The following is a 17,712-nucleotide window of genomic DNA, read 5'->3' as shown; positions in this document are numbered from 1 at the left end:
TATTAATTAAGTATCTTCTAGTTGCAACTTAATAAGGTAGTAGAAACTTGGGGTCAAGATACTGATGAGTGGAAAAATGAATCTCAACTTCACGACTCGAACATAATAATTTGATATATATAATCCATCAATTATTTGTGATACAGATTTAGTCCTTCACTTATTATAAAAGTAACAAATGTAGTCATTGAAGTATCAATTAACAATTAACAATTAATTACATAAATAATTTTTGAGGAACCAAATTCCACACTTTAACAATTAGTATAACATCGAATGGAAATGCCGCCACATGTTGTGTGGGCAAGACTTTTTGCCCCACAAATGTAATATACTGCCAAAATCATGGTAGCTAAATAGCTAATATACAGTGACGTGAATGTGTCCCTAAAAATCATAATCATTTTGGTCCCCTAATGTGTATGTGTTTTTAAGGGTCATCTATTGTTAAAAGTTTCAAAATATACCTTAAAAAAATAAAAAATTGAAGTAGTTCTAGTTATTAGACAAGCATAAATGCAAGGTTATTTACTTCAACATTCAAAGTACTAATTAAAATGTTTAGGAAAATAATAATCCAAATTTGCTTCCTAATTTTACCTTCTAATATTTAGCTCTTGACCTGACAATAAAATTATTTTTCTTCATTGACTATAATGAATTGACCAACCTCACAAAACGTTTAAAAAAAAACTACTTTATAATAATCAAATAAAAAATGAATCAATCAAATAGTATCATATAAGTGTGTGAAATTATAAAGAGAATGTAATATTATTCTGATCTCGCAAAAATATTCGAATCTATCATATTAATATAGCCAAATATTTTTGTTCACAATATAACCAAAATCGCCACAATTCTAGAAAGATTGAAGGCATAGTTTATAATTTGTAATAATGTGAAACCAGAATAACTAACCACGAATCACGAACAATTATGAATCAATCTTTCTTTCTGTGCCCAATATTGGCTAAAAGCAATCCCCAATTGTGGAGTTTTTAGCTCAGCTCAAGTTTTTTATGCCATGTGAGAAAGATAATAATTAAAAAAAAAAACAAAAAAAAAATGAAATAAATAAAATGAGAAGTCAGTCACAAGTTCACACAACTGTGGGTGCGTGCATTATGAATATATCATCATTCCTGACAAATTATATAATGGATTAGGATGTACCTTGTATTACGGATTCTGGTCTAAAATAACTTCTAAATTATATATTTGTAGTAAATAATAAATTGACATCGCCAAAGAACTTGTGGTCTAGTGGTACTCGGTGTCCCGATTTACACTCCACATGAATGATGGGAATGGGTTCGAGGCTTTGGGAATAAGCCATCGAACTCGAATAAGCTCCAAATAAACTTTTCTGAGTTTAGCAGCTTATTTGAGTTCGATGGCTTATTTGTACCTTCTCCCTAAAAATAAAAGGTTTCCTCTATTGGTTTTTCCTTTTTTTTTTTCCCAAAATTTGTGGGGTCTTTTCTGTACGAAAGAAGAACAAAAAGGAGATGGTATTGTACGAGGAGAGGACCACAAAAATAAATAGAGTTAGAGAAGAGTTCCATAGGCTAAATAAGGATAAAAACCAAAAAAAGAAATGGTTGTGACTTGTGAGCTTTCTACTCATATTAGTACAGGGAGGTTGGTTTTTCTCCTCTCCACGTGATTATATGTTTTTGTTTTACTGAATTTTATGAGTTCTTTGATTTATGGGAAAAATGTATGTACTTATTGGATTAACATATATACAAGATATATTTACATAATATTAATTTTTTGAGTACTACTGACTCTGTTACAATGTAGTACTTGTTTTGTTCATAGCTACTTTCTCAACCTACTTAAGCACAACGAGTCAACAGTTGCCCTCCCATCTTCCATGTGGGAGTGTTAATCGGGACACCGGATGCCACTTGACCACAAAGTCTTTGGCAATAATAATAATAATTATTATTATTATTATTATTGACGGGTCTGCAGTAGGAAAGTCACATTTGTAATTGCATGGATTTGGATAGTCAAATACCCAAAATATCTTGTATATACACAATTTTTCCCTGCCACAATTACATTATCTATACACTATACGCAGAAAAAATTAATTATCAATGGGTCCTTTCTACAAATGCACCATAAGTTTTAATTTGACGCACTGCCTCCAATCCAACCCCACCTCTCATTATGTCTATAAATAGACGGTCCTATTGGCATCACCATGCACACTGCATACTCACAAGCCTAAAAGAAATAATTGTGAAACCATTTCCAGTTTTAATTTCTATTCATGGAAACCTCGTCATCATCACTAGACTGCATTCAGTCTCTGGTCAATGAGATCAAGAAACAGGTTTTCTCGACCCAGAATTCTCGTGATCTTGTTGCACCGTCTCCTTATGATACAGCTTGGCTAGCCATGATCCCTGACCCCAGTAATCCTGACCGTCCGTTGTTCCAGAGTTGCCTCGACTGGGTGCTTGATAACCAGAATGAACAAGGGTTTTGGGGGGATTACAATGGCGAGGATGGAATCCCCACCATTGATGCTCTCCCTGCAACTCTTGCTTGTTTGGTTGCCCTCAAGAAATGGAATGTTGGTGAAGACAAAATAAGCAAAGGTAACTTGAATTTAATGAGTTTCTAATATAGTAATTTATGATCAAGTTCAATAATCCAGCTATAATGGAAGAGCCTACAATATGTAATATCATTTTTTTTAGTAGCCAGGAAAACCAGCAGCTACTATCAAAGGGTGTGCTTTGAGTAAAATCCCTCATTGTCACCCAGTAAAGATTCACAATTAAATAAAACAGTTTAGGTTGCTCATAACTATCTGACTTAAACCAAGATGATCAATAGGTAAATCACTCCCACTAGGAATCAAACTTGAAATCTTGATTACCAATCCCACAATCTAACCAATTTAATAGAAAAAAGTAATTTTTTTCTTATTATGCACTCTCATTCCTTAATTAAGAGATGTCTGGAGTTCTAAACCCCTTCTTATATAAAAAACCAAATATGGCCAGTAACAAACTCTTTAATGTTTTTTCCTATAATAAGAAAGCAATTTATCGTTGGCAACCGTACACGATTTTAACGTTTCCTCATTTTGATAGGTTTGGTGTGCTTTCATGCAAATCTTAATCTGGTCCTCACTGAGAATACCGGTCGGCTTCCGCGTTGGTTCACCGTCGTTTTCCCGGCGATGATTGACTTAGCACAAGCCACCGGTCTGCCCCTTAAATTTCTCAATCAACCAGCAGACATTTTGCTTTCAAAACTTTTCCTCAAGAGGAAGCAAATGTTTGAAAGGTAACCTTTCCTAATTTAGAATTATAATAAATTAATATAATGATTGTAACCCGCTTGAATTTCGCAGAGAAAAGCTTGTGGATGAGTGGGGGAATTATTCTCCAACATTTGCGTATTTGGAGTGTTTTCCGAGTGAAATTCTGGGTGATCAAGAAAAAATATATGAACACTTGTGTCGTGACGACGGGTCATTTTTTCGATCACCGTCTGCCACTGCACACCTATTCATGACTACTGCAAATGCAAAGTCTCTGAAATATCTAAACTCTCTTGTTCAAAACTACCCCAATGGAGGTGAGCAAAACTTACACGTATTAATTAAATTTCACTTTCTCGTACAATTGTGTTGTTTGGTTCACAAGCACGGAAACCCCATCTTGGTCAGACAACGATTGATGAATGAATGGAATGAAATATTTTTCTATTCGTGTGTCCTATTAATGTTACAAAACCTGTAATATTTATAACTCACTCGGTACGGTTCTCAAAGAGTTAAAGGTAAACCGGTTACTGTGGAAATAATTTTTTTGTTTGTACGAGTGCCAAAAGTACAAGTCCAGATCATCACTGTTTTTATTCCTATATACTTATATCTATCATTTGATATAATATTTAATACGAATAATAATTGATAAGTTGAAATAATTCCCTTAAACAGTGCCGGCAAGGTACCCCGTGGACGAAGAGCTAATAAAGCTTTGCGTGATAGATCACATCCAAAGGCTGGGGTTGTCTGAGCATTTTAGCCAAGAAATTGCGGAAACTCTTTCGCAGATCTATAGGTATATATATATATATATATTATATAATAATGTCACCTAATTCCTCGTACTAGGTTACTAAAACTAGAATTTATTTCACATAACGAACCTTCGAATTATAGTGACGGTATATTTAATTATTTTATTTACCAGGAACCAACAAAAGGCGGCGGAATTGCCTCATAATATGACTACCCTAGCTGAGAAGTTACACGAGGACTCTCTAGCTTTCCGGCTTCTCCGAATGCACGGATTCCACATGAATCCAAGTATGGATTTTATTGTTACATCTCCAAATTATTATTATTTTTTTTAGTAACAAGAAAAACTCTCAGTTACAGTAATGAAGTAAATCAGCTTATGTGACTTATAACTTATTGGTTCAAATTAAGGATGTCAATAAACTGTTCATACTAAAAACTTGTAATAATGTAGTTACCCTATCAACGGTCTGACTAATTTGATTATTTGATTGGGGTTACCCCTACGTGTCCAAATGTTTGATGTTATTATTGTACTATGCGGCAGGGAAGCTTAGCTGGTTTCTGAAACACGAAGACATTGTAGGGCACCTAGAAGAGAACCACGAGTATTTCACCAGCGTATTGTACAATGTCTACAGAGCCACAGATCTAATGTTCCTTGGAGAGAATGAATTGGAGGAGGCAAGGTCATTTTCAAGAAAGTTACTTCAGAAGTCGCTTGCCCTCAAAGATGGTGACGATAATCTATCAGTATTCCCAGAACTGCTAAATCTGGTATTTTTTTTTAATATTGGAACCTAAGTCTGTTACTTTTTCTAGTCCCGCCATGTGTTGAATATATGAAATATTGATAAAATTATGTGTAGATTGAGCGTGAATTGAGTGTCCCGTGGATGGCACGAATGGATCACCTTGACAACAGATTGTGGATCGAAAACAAGTTCAACCCATTATCATGGATTGGGAAGGATTCCTACTATAGGTATTGTAATTAGTTTTTTAAAAAAGAATTGCACCTAAATAATCTTAAGACTAGAGTTCTGGTGGACCTCTCTTTCTCAACCCACTGGGGATCGAACCTGTAACCTATCAGGTAGGAGGGCCATAGCTATGCCACTTGACCACAAGGCCTTTGGCGGTGGACTTTAATTAATTATTGTCACTAAAACATTAATATATGGACATATTTTAAGGTTATCGTGTCTTCAAAATGAGAAGCTACTGCAACTTGCTGTGAAAAACTTCGAGTTTCGACAGTCTACTTACAGAGATGAACTGGAAGAGCTGAAAAGGTTAAACCTGAAGTTCTTTATATATTATTATCAATTTTGTTGGGTTTTGTGCGGTTTAATCACAGGGCCTGTTTGGTTGTTATTTAATTAGGTGGTCCAAGGAAAAAGGGCTTGTTGATATTGGATTTGGGAGGGAGAAAACCATGTACACTTATTTTGCAGTTGCGACAAGCACATCTTTGCCCCACGATTCCATCATACGTTTGATTGTTGCGAAAGCTGCCATAGTTATCACCGTAGCTGATGACTTTTTCGACATGGAAGGTTCTTTACCTGACCTGCAACTCTTAAATGATGCAGTTCAAAGGTAATAATATATATATATATATATATATATATATTCCTCCCGACACCACAAAACATGCATTAATTACGTTAGGTTTTATAAGTCTGATGTACGAGATAGCAAATTATATTTTACTGTCTTAATAGATGGGATGGCGAAAATCTTCGAGGCCCTAGTAAGGTTATCTTCGATGCCCTGGAAGATCTTGTGACAAAAATTGCAACAAGATATTACATTCAACATGGAAGCAAAATAACAGCAGAACTTAGAGATATTGTAAGTTTTTTTTTTTTTTTTAAATTACATACTGTAATTCTTTTCTTTTTTTTGGTTACGACTTACGAGGGAAATAATTTTGATTGATGTACAGTGGAGAGAGACATTTGGATCGTGGATGAGGGAAAGTACATGGAGCCAAACAGGATACAGACCTACCATGGAACAGTATCTTGAAACTGGCATGGTATCCATTGCTGCCGACACTGTTCTTCTTCCTGCGGCTTGTTTCTTAACTCCTAGATTGCCTACTGAGAAAATGAAACCTGCTTTCTACGAGGATGCCACGAAGTTGCTCATGACTTGCACCCGTTTATTGAACGACATCCAAAGCTATCAAGTAAGTCCATTTTTACTGGAAACCTAGGGTTACGTTGCGACAACTTTAGGGTAGTTGAAAATGTTGTTAGGTAAGGCTGGCATAACACAGTCAAATTGGTCGGTAACTATAAGATTTTAAGTTTGACTTTTGGTAAAAGGGGTCTATTGACCATTTTGGTTTGAGTACAAGTGTTGTTGGTTTAAACCAGTCAATTATGGGTAATCGATGCTGATTTACCTTATTTTTTGTCTGCTAAAGTCACAAGGCAGGATTTATCTAATGCACAACCTTAGAACAGTCAAAACGGGCTTAGCCCGTCGGGCTAGCTTGTCTGGTCACACAAAAAGGTGGGACAGACTTTGAATTTTATAGCCCACAAAATTGGCAGGACTTTTTAACTCACCCCGCCAAATGACCAATAGTTATACCATAGAGGCATGGACCGATCCACCTTGCAAGGTGAATCCGTGTCCATTTACATGTTGAGTGTTCACAATTTGAACATTTAGTAGATAAATTGTGAACATTCAGTATGTAAATTGTGTATTTTGGACCCAGATCCACATAATAATAATTTACCCTAAATGACAAGTTTTGACTAGCTTTAATTAGTTTGCCCGCTTTGATGGCTCTACCCTCGAGCAGTGGCTACTGAATTTTGGCATAAATTGATGGGTGCTTTCATGATGTTGATTACAGAAGGAGAAGGAGGTTGGGAAAATCAACTATGTATTGCTACACTTGAAGGAACATCCAGAAGGACATATAGAGGATTCAATCGCCTACGTTAAAGACATGGTTGACAAGATGAGGAAACAATTTCTTGAACAAGTACTCATGACTACAGATGATGACGACAACTACAACATGCCCAAATCATGCAACCTTTTTCACCTCTCTTGCTTCAAAGTGTTCCAAATGTTCTTCAACTCCTACAACCTCTTCGATTCCAAGGCAGACCTAAGGCAAGAAATCATGAAAGCTTTCTACATTCCTTTCGAACAAGATCTTCAACAACCATCCAATCCTCTAATAACTGTCATAAAACCTCTCCCAGTGCTGCCCCCTCTGGAGAGGAGCAGTGAAGGGGCCAAGGTTTCTGCTTCTTTGGGCCCTGCAACCTTAAAGCACAAGAATAAGGTTGCTATAAGTTTCATTAGAAAACAGGTTCCCAGCAACTGTTCTTTGGGCTTCTACAGTCCTAAACCATGTTCCCCTGCAAAACTCAAGTCTTGTTTCATCTAATCCTAAATCATCTAGCACCTTAAATTAGAATTTTCGTTTTATTTATGTAACATACTAGTTGTAAGTTGTAACAAGTAGTGTATCATATGTATTCAGGCCAGGGTATGGGAGTCCTCGAGGCAAGCTAGGAAATTTCGCCTTTGTGGACAAATGTATCATATATGTAATTTGAATAAAAATGTGAGCTTTGTTTGGTCAGCATCATTGCCACAAATTATATCATGAACTAGGATTCACTTTACATTATATTGTAGACCTGATTCGAAAATTATTTATAAGCACATAATTTATAATTTATTAACAGAAAACATATAATATATTAATTGACACATAATTTTTTACCAGGGTTCACAATGCAAGGTTAACCCTGGTCCACGGAATAACAATTGCATCATTGCAAATCTCAGATTGCATCATAAAATTATGGACTAGATAGCTAGCTAGTCAAATGTTGGCATCATTTTAGATTACATAATCTTATCTTTCTAACATCAATTCAATTAAGTTTCTTCAACACACAGAGTGCTCCTGGGACCTTGATTGAATTGAGAGGGGTTGTGAATTGAAGTTTAAGCCAATAAAAATGGGGAACAGGATTGGTCCAGGTGCAGTATATTGAGGTATTTTCAAAGGGGTCAACCTTTAAGATTGGATGAGAGTCATAGGATGAGGCTAAGGTTAATGGGTGTGGTTGGCTTAGTGGTTTTTCATTAACAAGTGTGTATGTACGAGGTGTGAGTTATAAGTTATTTGTTTTTGAAGTCAATCAAGTAATTAGTAATTTATTTGTTTTTAAAGTCAATCAAGTAATTAATAATTTCTTTGATTTAGGAGGAAAGCTAAGTCTGCAACTGCTACTCAAATGTGCACTTTAAGTGAAATTTATTGTCCATAGCTGACTGGCTCAAAACGTAATTGTTACTCGAAGGTGCACTGTACTCTCTGAGTGAAATTCAATTCATTCATTGCTCATAACTAATCGGTTTAAAGCAAAAAGACCAATAGATAGCTCCGACAAGAAGTCCAAGTTGAAACCTAGCTTGTAGTTACGTACCAAGCCAACCGTTTGACCATCTTGACTAGGATTGCCCTCACAATTAATAATTTCTTGGAATTTGATTTGGTAGCCTGAGAAGTGACCAGCTTAATCAAACTTTTTTTTTAGATTTTAATTTTGTTTTTCATTTACGTTGACGGGTTTAGCAAATCTTGAATTGGTATTATAAAACGTACAGTACGTAAAAAATTGTATAGGTAAAGTGTTTAATTAATTAAGACCTATAATATGGGGCCATTTATGGTTCACCTATATTATTAATTTTAAGTGTATATGTTACTGAAGCATAGTTATCTACTAACAAGTGCAAACTAATAGTACGAATGCTAAAAATTGGATTTAAGTGAAATATGAAGACTTGATTGGGAGTTTTAATTGTACTTTTAAATTCTATACTATTATTTTTAATTAATGATGTTATAGACATGTCAGATAATGATACGTTATTTTTATCATATCGATCTCAAAAACAGATGTCTACATCAATAATTTAAAAATAAGGATAAAATTTGAAATTGAGAGCCCACATTTATAATAAGATTCCCTAGAAGTCTAATAAACATCAAGGCTGACATAATTATTAACCTAAGGTTTTTCAGTAATGTCTTGTCAATAGTGCTATGATGGCTAGTTGGCTACTCCACACGTGAAAAATAGATGCTATAAATGATGTTTGATTTGGTAGGTTAAGAGTTTTCTCTTAGTTATTTTCATCGTCGATCTCAATAGAAATGTCAATATTAAAATTTTGTGAGATAAGAGAAAAAATTGATAGTAGAATTTGAAAGCATGAGTAGCATTTTCTTAGACATTCATTAATCTAATAAAAATTCATAAGTCAGATGACATCAACTCTAACGCACTGTAAAAATAAAAAGTTATATGATGTGTCACAGCATCTTTACGCATATTAAGTCCCCCACACACAACATCGAAACGTGGTACCGTGAAACATCATAAAATTCCCCAAAATGATTATATTCCAATGCCCCAACATCCACAGCCAAAATAAACAAGAGATGAGATGTTTATGACAGAAGTAATAAGTCTCAGTAAAGCTAAGGCTCCAACCACATCTCATTTTATTCCTCTTTTATTTATTATTCTCTTCCGCTTTTGGCTTAGGTTACAAAGCACTCACTCATACATATCCATCACTCATCAGATTTGACAGAACCAACAGTTACTCAGTACTATGTTACAACAACATCATCAAAATGTTTTTGACAGCTAAGGGTTACGCTGGAAAGGGAGAGATGCTCCAGAAATGAACGACGAGAAGAACGCCAGCGACTCGCTGGGTTTAAAAGTGGGCACGGCGTGACCCGCTCCTCTAAAAGTAGCAAAAGTTAGGCCTTTATACTCTTGAACCCATCCACCAACCTGTTTCCAAATAAGACTCAGATGTTGAGTTAGCCAATCCAGGCATCATCGTACACAGTGTGTGACGACAAAAGTTTAAGAATATTGGGAAAGAATCGTGTCCTCGTGTGTGTCCGGTCTTGAATTAATAGCCAATAACCGGTTTCTGTCAAAGGGTTCTTTCAAGTTTCAAGTTTTCATTGTGGGTATAACAGCATGGAATATAATCTGCCTTAAGTTTCCTAAATCAGAGGAATATTTTACTAGGCTAGAAGTGGAATATGATGTTTATATATTCCGTTTTCGATGTTCTTGATCACAGAAACAGATGAGACGAGTATTTTACCTGTTTCTGATGGTACCATGGTCTCCACGCTTGGGTGATGGGAAGACCCAGTGCACTTATGCTATATCTCGTAGATAAAACGGGGACCCTTCCATCTGTGTCTCCACTGAATCAACAAAAAGAGAAATGCGTGTGAGAACTTGAGCACAAAATTTCACTTTTAGCAGAAAGATGGATGGTGTAACAACTTTTTGGTTTTAGTGGTGGTTTAAAAGAAACGCCGAGAGCCCCCACATGGATAGGTATGCAGTGTGTGGAAATATTCCCCCCCGCCCCCCCAACACCCAGAATAAAAAAAAAAAAAAAGGAAATGGAAAGACGAGAAAGACTGAAAGAGAGAGGAGAGCAATAGCTAAGATTCCAAGAAAAGAAAACGCATCACAACGCGATAAAAATAAAAAGAACTAAAAGTTATGATGTACCTGTAGACCCATATTTTAAGTCCTGCAGCGATGAGTTTGTGATATATAGGAAGAACAGAATCCTTTTGGTATGACCAACTATTGAAGAGCGACATGCTGCATCAAGTATATATATATATATATATATGATTACTAAAAGCTTATTACGTGTTATATAGCATTATTCTCTGCTTTAAAATGCAGCAGTAGCCATGATTATCGAGATTTAAGAATCGAAGTGCATTACTTGCAGATTCTCCAGTCCTTTAAGTTGTGTCCATCGCAAGCATGAAGAGCCTTCTGAACATCTGGTCGATTATAATACGATTTTGTGTAATCATCCAGACATGGGTCATATCCACCCATAAGCCTCGGCATCTAGCAAGAAAAATAATCAATTCAGTCAAAGGAGAGCTAAAGCCATCATTCAAGTGTTAATAAGCATTTTTTCACCAGTGGGCAGTGGAAACTTCCTTGTCATTCTGCCACTATAAGTCACAGATCATCGATTTATTAGGATTCGCCCATTATAGTATTATTATACAAAGTATATATGTCCCCACAGGAATCAATGCCGTGTTAATTGACATTTAAAGAGATAATATTTTCCAATAAATGTACCCAAAAATAATATTTTCGAAGATGGTTGTGCAATTCCTTACCGCCATCTTGGATGAGCTCTTGAAGACGACTTCTGATGAATTGTCATCTGAACTTGGCAAACTGTCGATACAAACGGATGTATATAGGCTGTACATATCTATCTCCTTGTACTGTCTATATACTTCATCTACAGCCTCAGTACAATCCTTATTGTTCCATGTATCATTGCTATTGAAATCACAGGATTCTAAGATTATGCTGTGGGTTTCATCCGATATTATAGCATGGCTCCAAGCATAATCCACTATACCCTTCCAGTCCTCGGCATCAGATGTTTCAGGATTGCCAAGCTGCACCAAAACCACAGATTTAACCCCATATCAATAGTGAGAACAATCTTTCCCTTTTATCAAAAGTTTATCACTGTAGATAACTTAAACTGTCTTTGTTAACGGTAAGGAGGAGCATACCAGTACTCCTCTAAGATCAATGGAAAGGGAAGGATCGTTGTTTTTGTCAACAATGAGCTCAGCCAACTGCGGTATATACTTCCCTGTCAAAGCACATAACAAGAAGATATGGGTGTGCATGAAAAGCTCAATAACATGAAACCGTAAAGAATTTTTGTAAGAAATCAATATATACCTGCATAACTCTCCCCAGCAATATAAAAGGCTCGGGTTCTAAACGATGGGAACTTGAGAAACCACTTGTGCAGGAAAGTATATGCATCATTTGCTATGTAGTAACCATAAAAGGACAAAATCTTTCAGCAAAACAGATTAAAAAACATCTGATCTCCAAATAAAACAATCATGCAGGGATTAAAGCACAATGATAAAGCATAAATTGGCGGTGTCACAACTCCAGCATGGAGAAAAGACCAAGGTGAGAGGAAAGCAAGGGTGGAAGATCAAAGGCATGCAGAAGGAAAGATATATCTCACCTGCAAAATCATCTCCGAGATTGACATAATCAGCACTCGTATTTGAATATGAGAAGCCTACACCGATTGGAGATTCCAGGAATAACAAGTTCGCTTCTGCATGATTATCAAAAATAACTTAAGAGTAACATCATGGGTGCATGCAGAGTAAGATTTTTTTATATCAAGCTTTTTCAGGACATGATATTATATACTTCTTCCAGAAGAAATGTACTTTTAGGCTGAATTACAAGAAATTTAAGCTTGTTCACGGGTGCCAAACCTCTGTTCCATGAGTATGGATTAGCTGTCAAGCCAGATCCATCAGAGTCCACAAGGAAAGGTCCAATCTCTTGTGTTGCCCCATATCCCACAGAGGAACATCCCGGACCTAAAACACAGACTATTGTCACTCTACAAGAGAAAAAGAAATCAAAGCTGAAAATAAAACAGTACAATTTGCTAGTTACTTGGAAACGAGGAAAAGGTGATGTCCACTTTGTGGTAAGAAACAAAATGGATGAACATTTTTTAAAGCCTATCAATATTTTAATGTTTTTTTAAACAAAAGGAAAATTAGGATGTGGGATTGTCTAAAGACAAGGTAACAGGATAAATTGTTAAGGAATCTCTTCCCTTGTCTTCCAGACTTCATTTTGGTCAATGACCATTTCTCTACCTTATGCACCACAAGTTGGATATAAAGGTTGGTCAAAAGACTGATGAAAATCTCGGGTAATAAAGAGTAATCTAGTCAAAGAAATCGTCCTAGGCATTATTAACGTGAGAAAATACATCTGAGTAATTGCAAACATTTTCATTTTGGACCATTTTGGGAATTAACCATTATATATTGAAAATTATGAGAAGCAAAACAAGTCCACATGCATGCATAGCAAGTTAGCAACTCTTCTGATTACCACACTCAAGTCTGCAGTATAAAACATGTAAGATGTCATTGATCTCATAACAGAATCTACAGGTTACATAATTAATAATTCTTACCTCCATTAAGCCAGAGCACTAAAGGTTTTTCTTCAGGTAGAGTTAAAGATTCATAAAACCAGTAGAAGAGTGCTCTTCCATTATTCTCATTTACTGTCACATACCCAGCATAGTGTCTGAAGCTAACACTAGGCTGGCCAGGCAATTCAGTCACAAGATCTCCGTTGCCCAGAGAATCAGATATTTTCTCGTTAGACCATTGGGAAAGTCTTGCAACTGCAACTGGTTCAAAAAGAAGCAAGGAAACAAGAAGCAGAGAAAAGGAAAGTATCATTTTTAATGCAATATCCATTCAGACAAAAAACACAGATTTGGAGAAAACTTCTAAACTAAGAATGCAAGTACACAACTACCCACAGGCCTATATATACTTGTTGGAAAGTACTTTATCAACATATCCATCTAGATGTGAGATTTTAATGTCTAACTGAAGAATCCTACGTAGCAAACTTACTTTAAAATTGAAAAAGAACTGTATAGCATCTAGGCATGACCACAGTTCGGACCGAACCAGTCTGTGAACAGGAGGATCAGAACCATGGTCCCGGATATGGTTCCGAACCTTTAAAAAAATAAAAATTTATTATTATATAATTATTAAAATGTATTAATATAATGTATTTCTATATATATTAGATGTATTAATAACTATATTAATAGTCACTTCTATATACATACATACAAAATATATATTAATTAGAAATTGGGTATATTACTATATTATGTATTAATTACCATATTAATAGTCACCCCTAATGGCATCTGACGTAGATATTAGGCAGCTTCTAGTATTTGGTTATGAACAAAAGTAAGTGGAGCCTCCATTTTGATTTGTGGGTTGTTGGATCACAAGTCACGTGCACAAAGGCCATAAGAATTTTTTTTTTTTTTTTTTTTTTTGAAGATACAAAGGCCATAAGAATAAGTTTCATCATATCTAGAGGAGGCTAGAGCTGTTAGCAAACCAATAAGTGTTGCATGCTCAGCTCGCTTCAGAGTTCAGACTTGTTATGACTTGGCTTCTGCATTGGTTTTGCAACTAAACAAATCAAACCCCAAACAACATTTTAGGCTCATTTTTAAACTTCAACCATTTTTGAATGTTTGAAATTGAAATGGAGATTATTGAGTAACAAAATAACAAGCCAGCTTAGCATAGCTTGTGTGGACTAAATGAGCCGAGTCTAAGCCAATTCATATTTTAACCAAGCTGAACTCTAACTTAGTTTTAGGCTTGCTTGCAAAATGAGTCAAACCAACCAACTTAACCAAGCCACATTCAAACATCACAGGTTTGGGTCAGCATGACTCATGTATAGCTCTAAATCCATACCTAAGCAAAGGTTTAGGCAAAATACTAATCAATTGTCAATCCTCTTCTCCAACATATGAAAACTCATTGCTACTGCTTGTTATATTTCCAATTCAGAGAAGCATAAAACCATAAATTATTAAAACTGGAACCTAGACGAATTACTTGAGAAATAAAAATAGCATTTTCTCATTCTGGAAGTACTCAGTAACTTATCATGATGCTAAAGTGAGTTTTTAGTAGAGGCATGTTCTAGTAAACACCACTATTCTTTTTGACTAGAAAACAGGATTGCCAGTCAGTGTCTGTAACTCCATAATGAACTCAATGACCAGAATATTTTAGCAACTTTTCATAGCTTGAATTTACTTAATACATAAAGCAGGAGAAAGACTACCACGGACCAATGAGTTAATGGCACATCCAAGTGATCATCACCATAACAGGTAATCAGGAACGCCTAGACACTTCAATTAAATCTTTTCACATATTTTAAGGTATATATCACTTATGATATACAGTAATATGTTTGGAATAGGGTTTGTTGGCCACTTTGAACATGCACCTAGAGATACAGTTATGGCACACTATGACAAGATTCTAAAATTAGAATAAAACAAAAACCATTTTCACCAGTATATAAGCACCTAGTACTAAAGCTTCTATTACAATTTCAAAAACACATTTATGCATAAATAAATAAACTATTTCCAGCACATCGATATTTTAGTGCATGTTCAGTATGTTCTTACAAGTCATTCTTCAAGCCATGGAAGTGACAAGTGGAAAGACACTGCAGTATATATTCCAAATTGATGGTTTCTTTAGTGTACAAAAAAAAAAAAAAAAAAAAAAAAGTTGAGCCGTTTTAGGGAATCTCATCATCAAAGAGCAGAAAAAGGAATTTTGTGGCGAACCTTGTGTGTTGTGACTCTTTGATCTGTAGTCAAGAATTGAAAATGTAAAGCGCAATTACAACAACCAACTTGGATGTGAATAATGAGTAGGATCCAACTTTTTTTTTTTTTTTGGAATAATTAGGAGTGCAAAACATCTCTGATTACTCAAGTATTTTTTTAGGGGGGGGAGACCAATTTTCAACTATTCACATATGGAATGCTGAATGCTAGTATGCCAAACAACTACCAATCATGATCATATTATATTCTGCAGCCATATTCTTCTCAGATCAATTAGCCTTGATTTTGCTAATCTCTAGCTTCTTATGGCATCATATCCTCTTGCATGTGATTAAGCATCAAGAATGCATGCACTTGAAAGCTAACACTTCCCTTCAGATATCAATGGGCATTGAAACATGCATCTTTACTTATATTTTAAGCTATAGAGCAATTTATTTTAACAATACATTCTTAAGTCCTTTAACAAATCATTATCTATTGATGGTGATTAGAAGTAACTGCGCAATTATCACAGTGAAGAATATAGTTAATGTAATGAATTTTGATAATCTGCTGCAGTGGAATGGGATTTTGATGTTGAAGATAACAGATGTGTGCAGACTATTGCATCTATATCTTTCCCTACACATTTCCTCAATATAAAGCATCATCAATAACACAAAAATAGAGTAGCTTTGCAAGTTGGCTGCTACCTAAGGAGCTATCCTTGTGTTGTGCAAATAGCATTAGGATATCCATTATCACCTCAGAATTACAGATCACATCCAAGAAATCTTATCCTAAAGAAACTCTCTTAACTTATCCAACCTTCAGCAATGTCAAATACAGAGAGTAGGTTTCCTTCTTTTCAAGTGATTAGCAAAAGATGTGTTATATGAAGGGCTTAGTCATTATAATAGTAATGCCTAAAAATCTTTCATCTCATAATCTGGTGTCTTTGACCACACCCTTGTTGAATCTCTTTAAGTTACAGTAGAAAGAAATCCAGAAGACTAGTAATTTGATCTTATCTTAACTTAGTGGGAGCTATCAAAATTATGGCCTAACTCATAAAACTTTCAAATTCCTAACGGGAAGTCTGTCATTCATTAACAGTGTCCCATCTTTTGAGTATTAAATTCCCCAATTAAAAATAAAAAATAAAAATGCCAGAAGGAAATCTATGGAATTTCCATCATAGTAATGAAAATATTTTCTAATATGCTTTGTAAAAATCAAGATACGACACCTCATGAACACCACCCAGGCCTAATTGTCAATATATTTATATTTCATATGTATCTGTGCTTATAATTTTATATATATATATATATATATATATATGAATGTTTAACGGCTACATATTTGAGAATAAGTGAACAAGTGATAGGGGTATTAATTGGGGTTGATCCAACTGCCCTTTTATTAAGAAAGTGATACAATAAGGAATGCTAAAAAGCTCCCACATAATATCTGCCATGAAGTAAATACTAAAGTTTAGCTTAACTTCTAAATGAAAAGATGGAAAGAGTACAAAAGTAGAGACAGTGCCTATGTTTCTTTTCCAGCATCACGTTCTTCCTGAATAACAAAAAAGAAAAAATGGCCCTGCAACCACAATATATTTAGCATGCTATGGCAGAAGGTGGTGGCCAATTCAGTATCAAAAGATTGTCATGAGATCAGGAGTTCAGACTAATCCAGTCCAACTTGAATCATTTTTCTATTTCAGCCAATCAATAGTACGAGGGAAGACAAGGAATCCAGTCAAGGAAAACAATGTACTTTCTGCCTAAAAGAAAAAAGTGAAAAATAAAATAGAAAGTGGCTTGGGTCTGTTATCCAATCCCTAACACACATTTTATTAGAATAGTCTTAAGGCCTATTGTTAAGAGTCCCACATTGAAAAAAAAAAAAAATGAGAGAACATATGGGTTTATAAGGTCATGGGTTAGACTAGCAAATTGATTGGATTCAGACTTTTATTGTGGTTTGGCCCATGTGCATTATAGCCCAGTTGAGTGACATTTGCCCAATCTTAGATTATAACATGGTATCAGAGCCTATTCGGTCCACTTTGTGTTCACCCATAATAATAGTAACAACAATAAAACTTTTGTTCAAGTAGGTTGTTGCCAACATTAGAGCTTAAGCAGACAAAGAAAATCCACAAAGACTACTTGGATTATTGTAATATTTCACATTCTTGTTCCTCACCCAATAATAAAAGTTATTCTACACTTACAAAAAAGATGAAACAGATAATACACTTGTTCTACATGCAACCATATCCTAGTCAGAAAATAAAAGCAAAAGGT

The 17,712-nt window shown here is 35.2% G+C and overlaps 2 protein-coding genes across 2 annotated transcripts; one reads left to right on the top strand and one right to left on the bottom strand.

Annotated features, from left to right (window-relative positions):
• Positions 1 to 2,232: 2,232 nt before the first annotated feature.
• LOC116028365 ((E,E)-geranyllinalool synthase) lies at positions 2,233 to 7,700 on the top strand. Its single transcript, XM_031270066.1, has 12 exons — positions 2,233 to 2,618; positions 3,120 to 3,315; positions 3,383 to 3,609; positions 3,974 to 4,097; positions 4,230 to 4,345; positions 4,605 to 4,834; positions 4,927 to 5,042; positions 5,254 to 5,352; positions 5,444 to 5,659; positions 5,785 to 5,914; positions 6,009 to 6,254; positions 6,936 to 7,700. The coding sequence occupies exons 1-12, from the start codon at positions 2,288 to 2,290 to the stop codon at positions 7,479 to 7,481; spliced, it is 2,577 nt and encodes an 858-aa protein (XP_031125926.1). The 5' UTR covers positions 2,233 to 2,287; the 3' UTR covers positions 7,482 to 7,700.
• A 1,800-nt stretch (positions 7,701 to 9,500) lies between these two features.
• LOC116029338 (serine carboxypeptidase-like 31) lies at positions 9,501 to 13,638 on the bottom strand. The gene is made up of 10 exons (XM_031271291.1): positions 13,181 to 13,638; positions 12,459 to 12,566; positions 12,197 to 12,292; positions 11,896 to 11,988; positions 11,721 to 11,803; positions 11,310 to 11,600; positions 10,895 to 11,025; positions 10,669 to 10,764; positions 10,247 to 10,352; positions 9,501 to 9,921 (listed from the first exon to the last, which is right to left on the bottom strand). Exons 1-10 carry the CDS (start codon positions 13,470 to 13,472, stop codon positions 9,769 to 9,771), a joined length of 1,449 nt encoding a protein of 482 aa, XP_031127151.1. The 5' UTR covers positions 13,473 to 13,638; the 3' UTR covers positions 9,501 to 9,768.
• Positions 13,639 to 17,712: the final 4,074 nt, after the last annotated feature.

This window comes from Ipomoea triloba, chromosome 9 (genome assembly GCF_003576645.1).
Source record: "Ipomoea triloba cultivar NCNSP0323 chromosome 9, ASM357664v1".
NCBI lineage: Eukaryota > Viridiplantae > Streptophyta > Magnoliopsida > Solanales > Convolvulaceae > Ipomoea > Ipomoea triloba.
This window is presented reverse-complemented; position numbering and strand designations above follow the sequence as displayed.

Bases quoted from the DNA above. Each gene is read 5' to 3' on its own strand.
- LOC116029338 (XM_031271291.1), bottom strand. From the start codon at position 13,472: ATGGATATTGCATTAAAAATGATACTTTCCTTTTCTCTGCTTCTTGTT. The intron at 11,601-11,720 runs GTATGCTCCTCC...GTTTTGGTGCAG, and splicing joins TTGATCTTAGAGGAGTACTG to CTTGGCAATCCTGAAACATC. The intron at 10,353-10,668 runs GTACATCATAAC...TTGTTGATTCAG, and splicing joins CTTAAAATATGGGTCTACAG to TGGAGACACAGATGGAAGGG.
- LOC116028365 (XM_031270066.1), top strand. From the start codon at position 2,288: ATGGAAACCTCGTCATCATCACTAGACTGCATTCAGTCTCTGGTCAAT. The intron at 4,098-4,229 runs GTATATATATAT...TTTATTTACCAG, and splicing joins ACTCTTTCGCAGATCTATAG to GAACCAACAAAAGGCGGCGG. The intron at 5,353-5,443 runs GTTAAACCTGAA...TTATTTAATTAG, and splicing joins GAACTGGAAGAGCTGAAAAG to GTGGTCCAAGGAAAAAGGGC.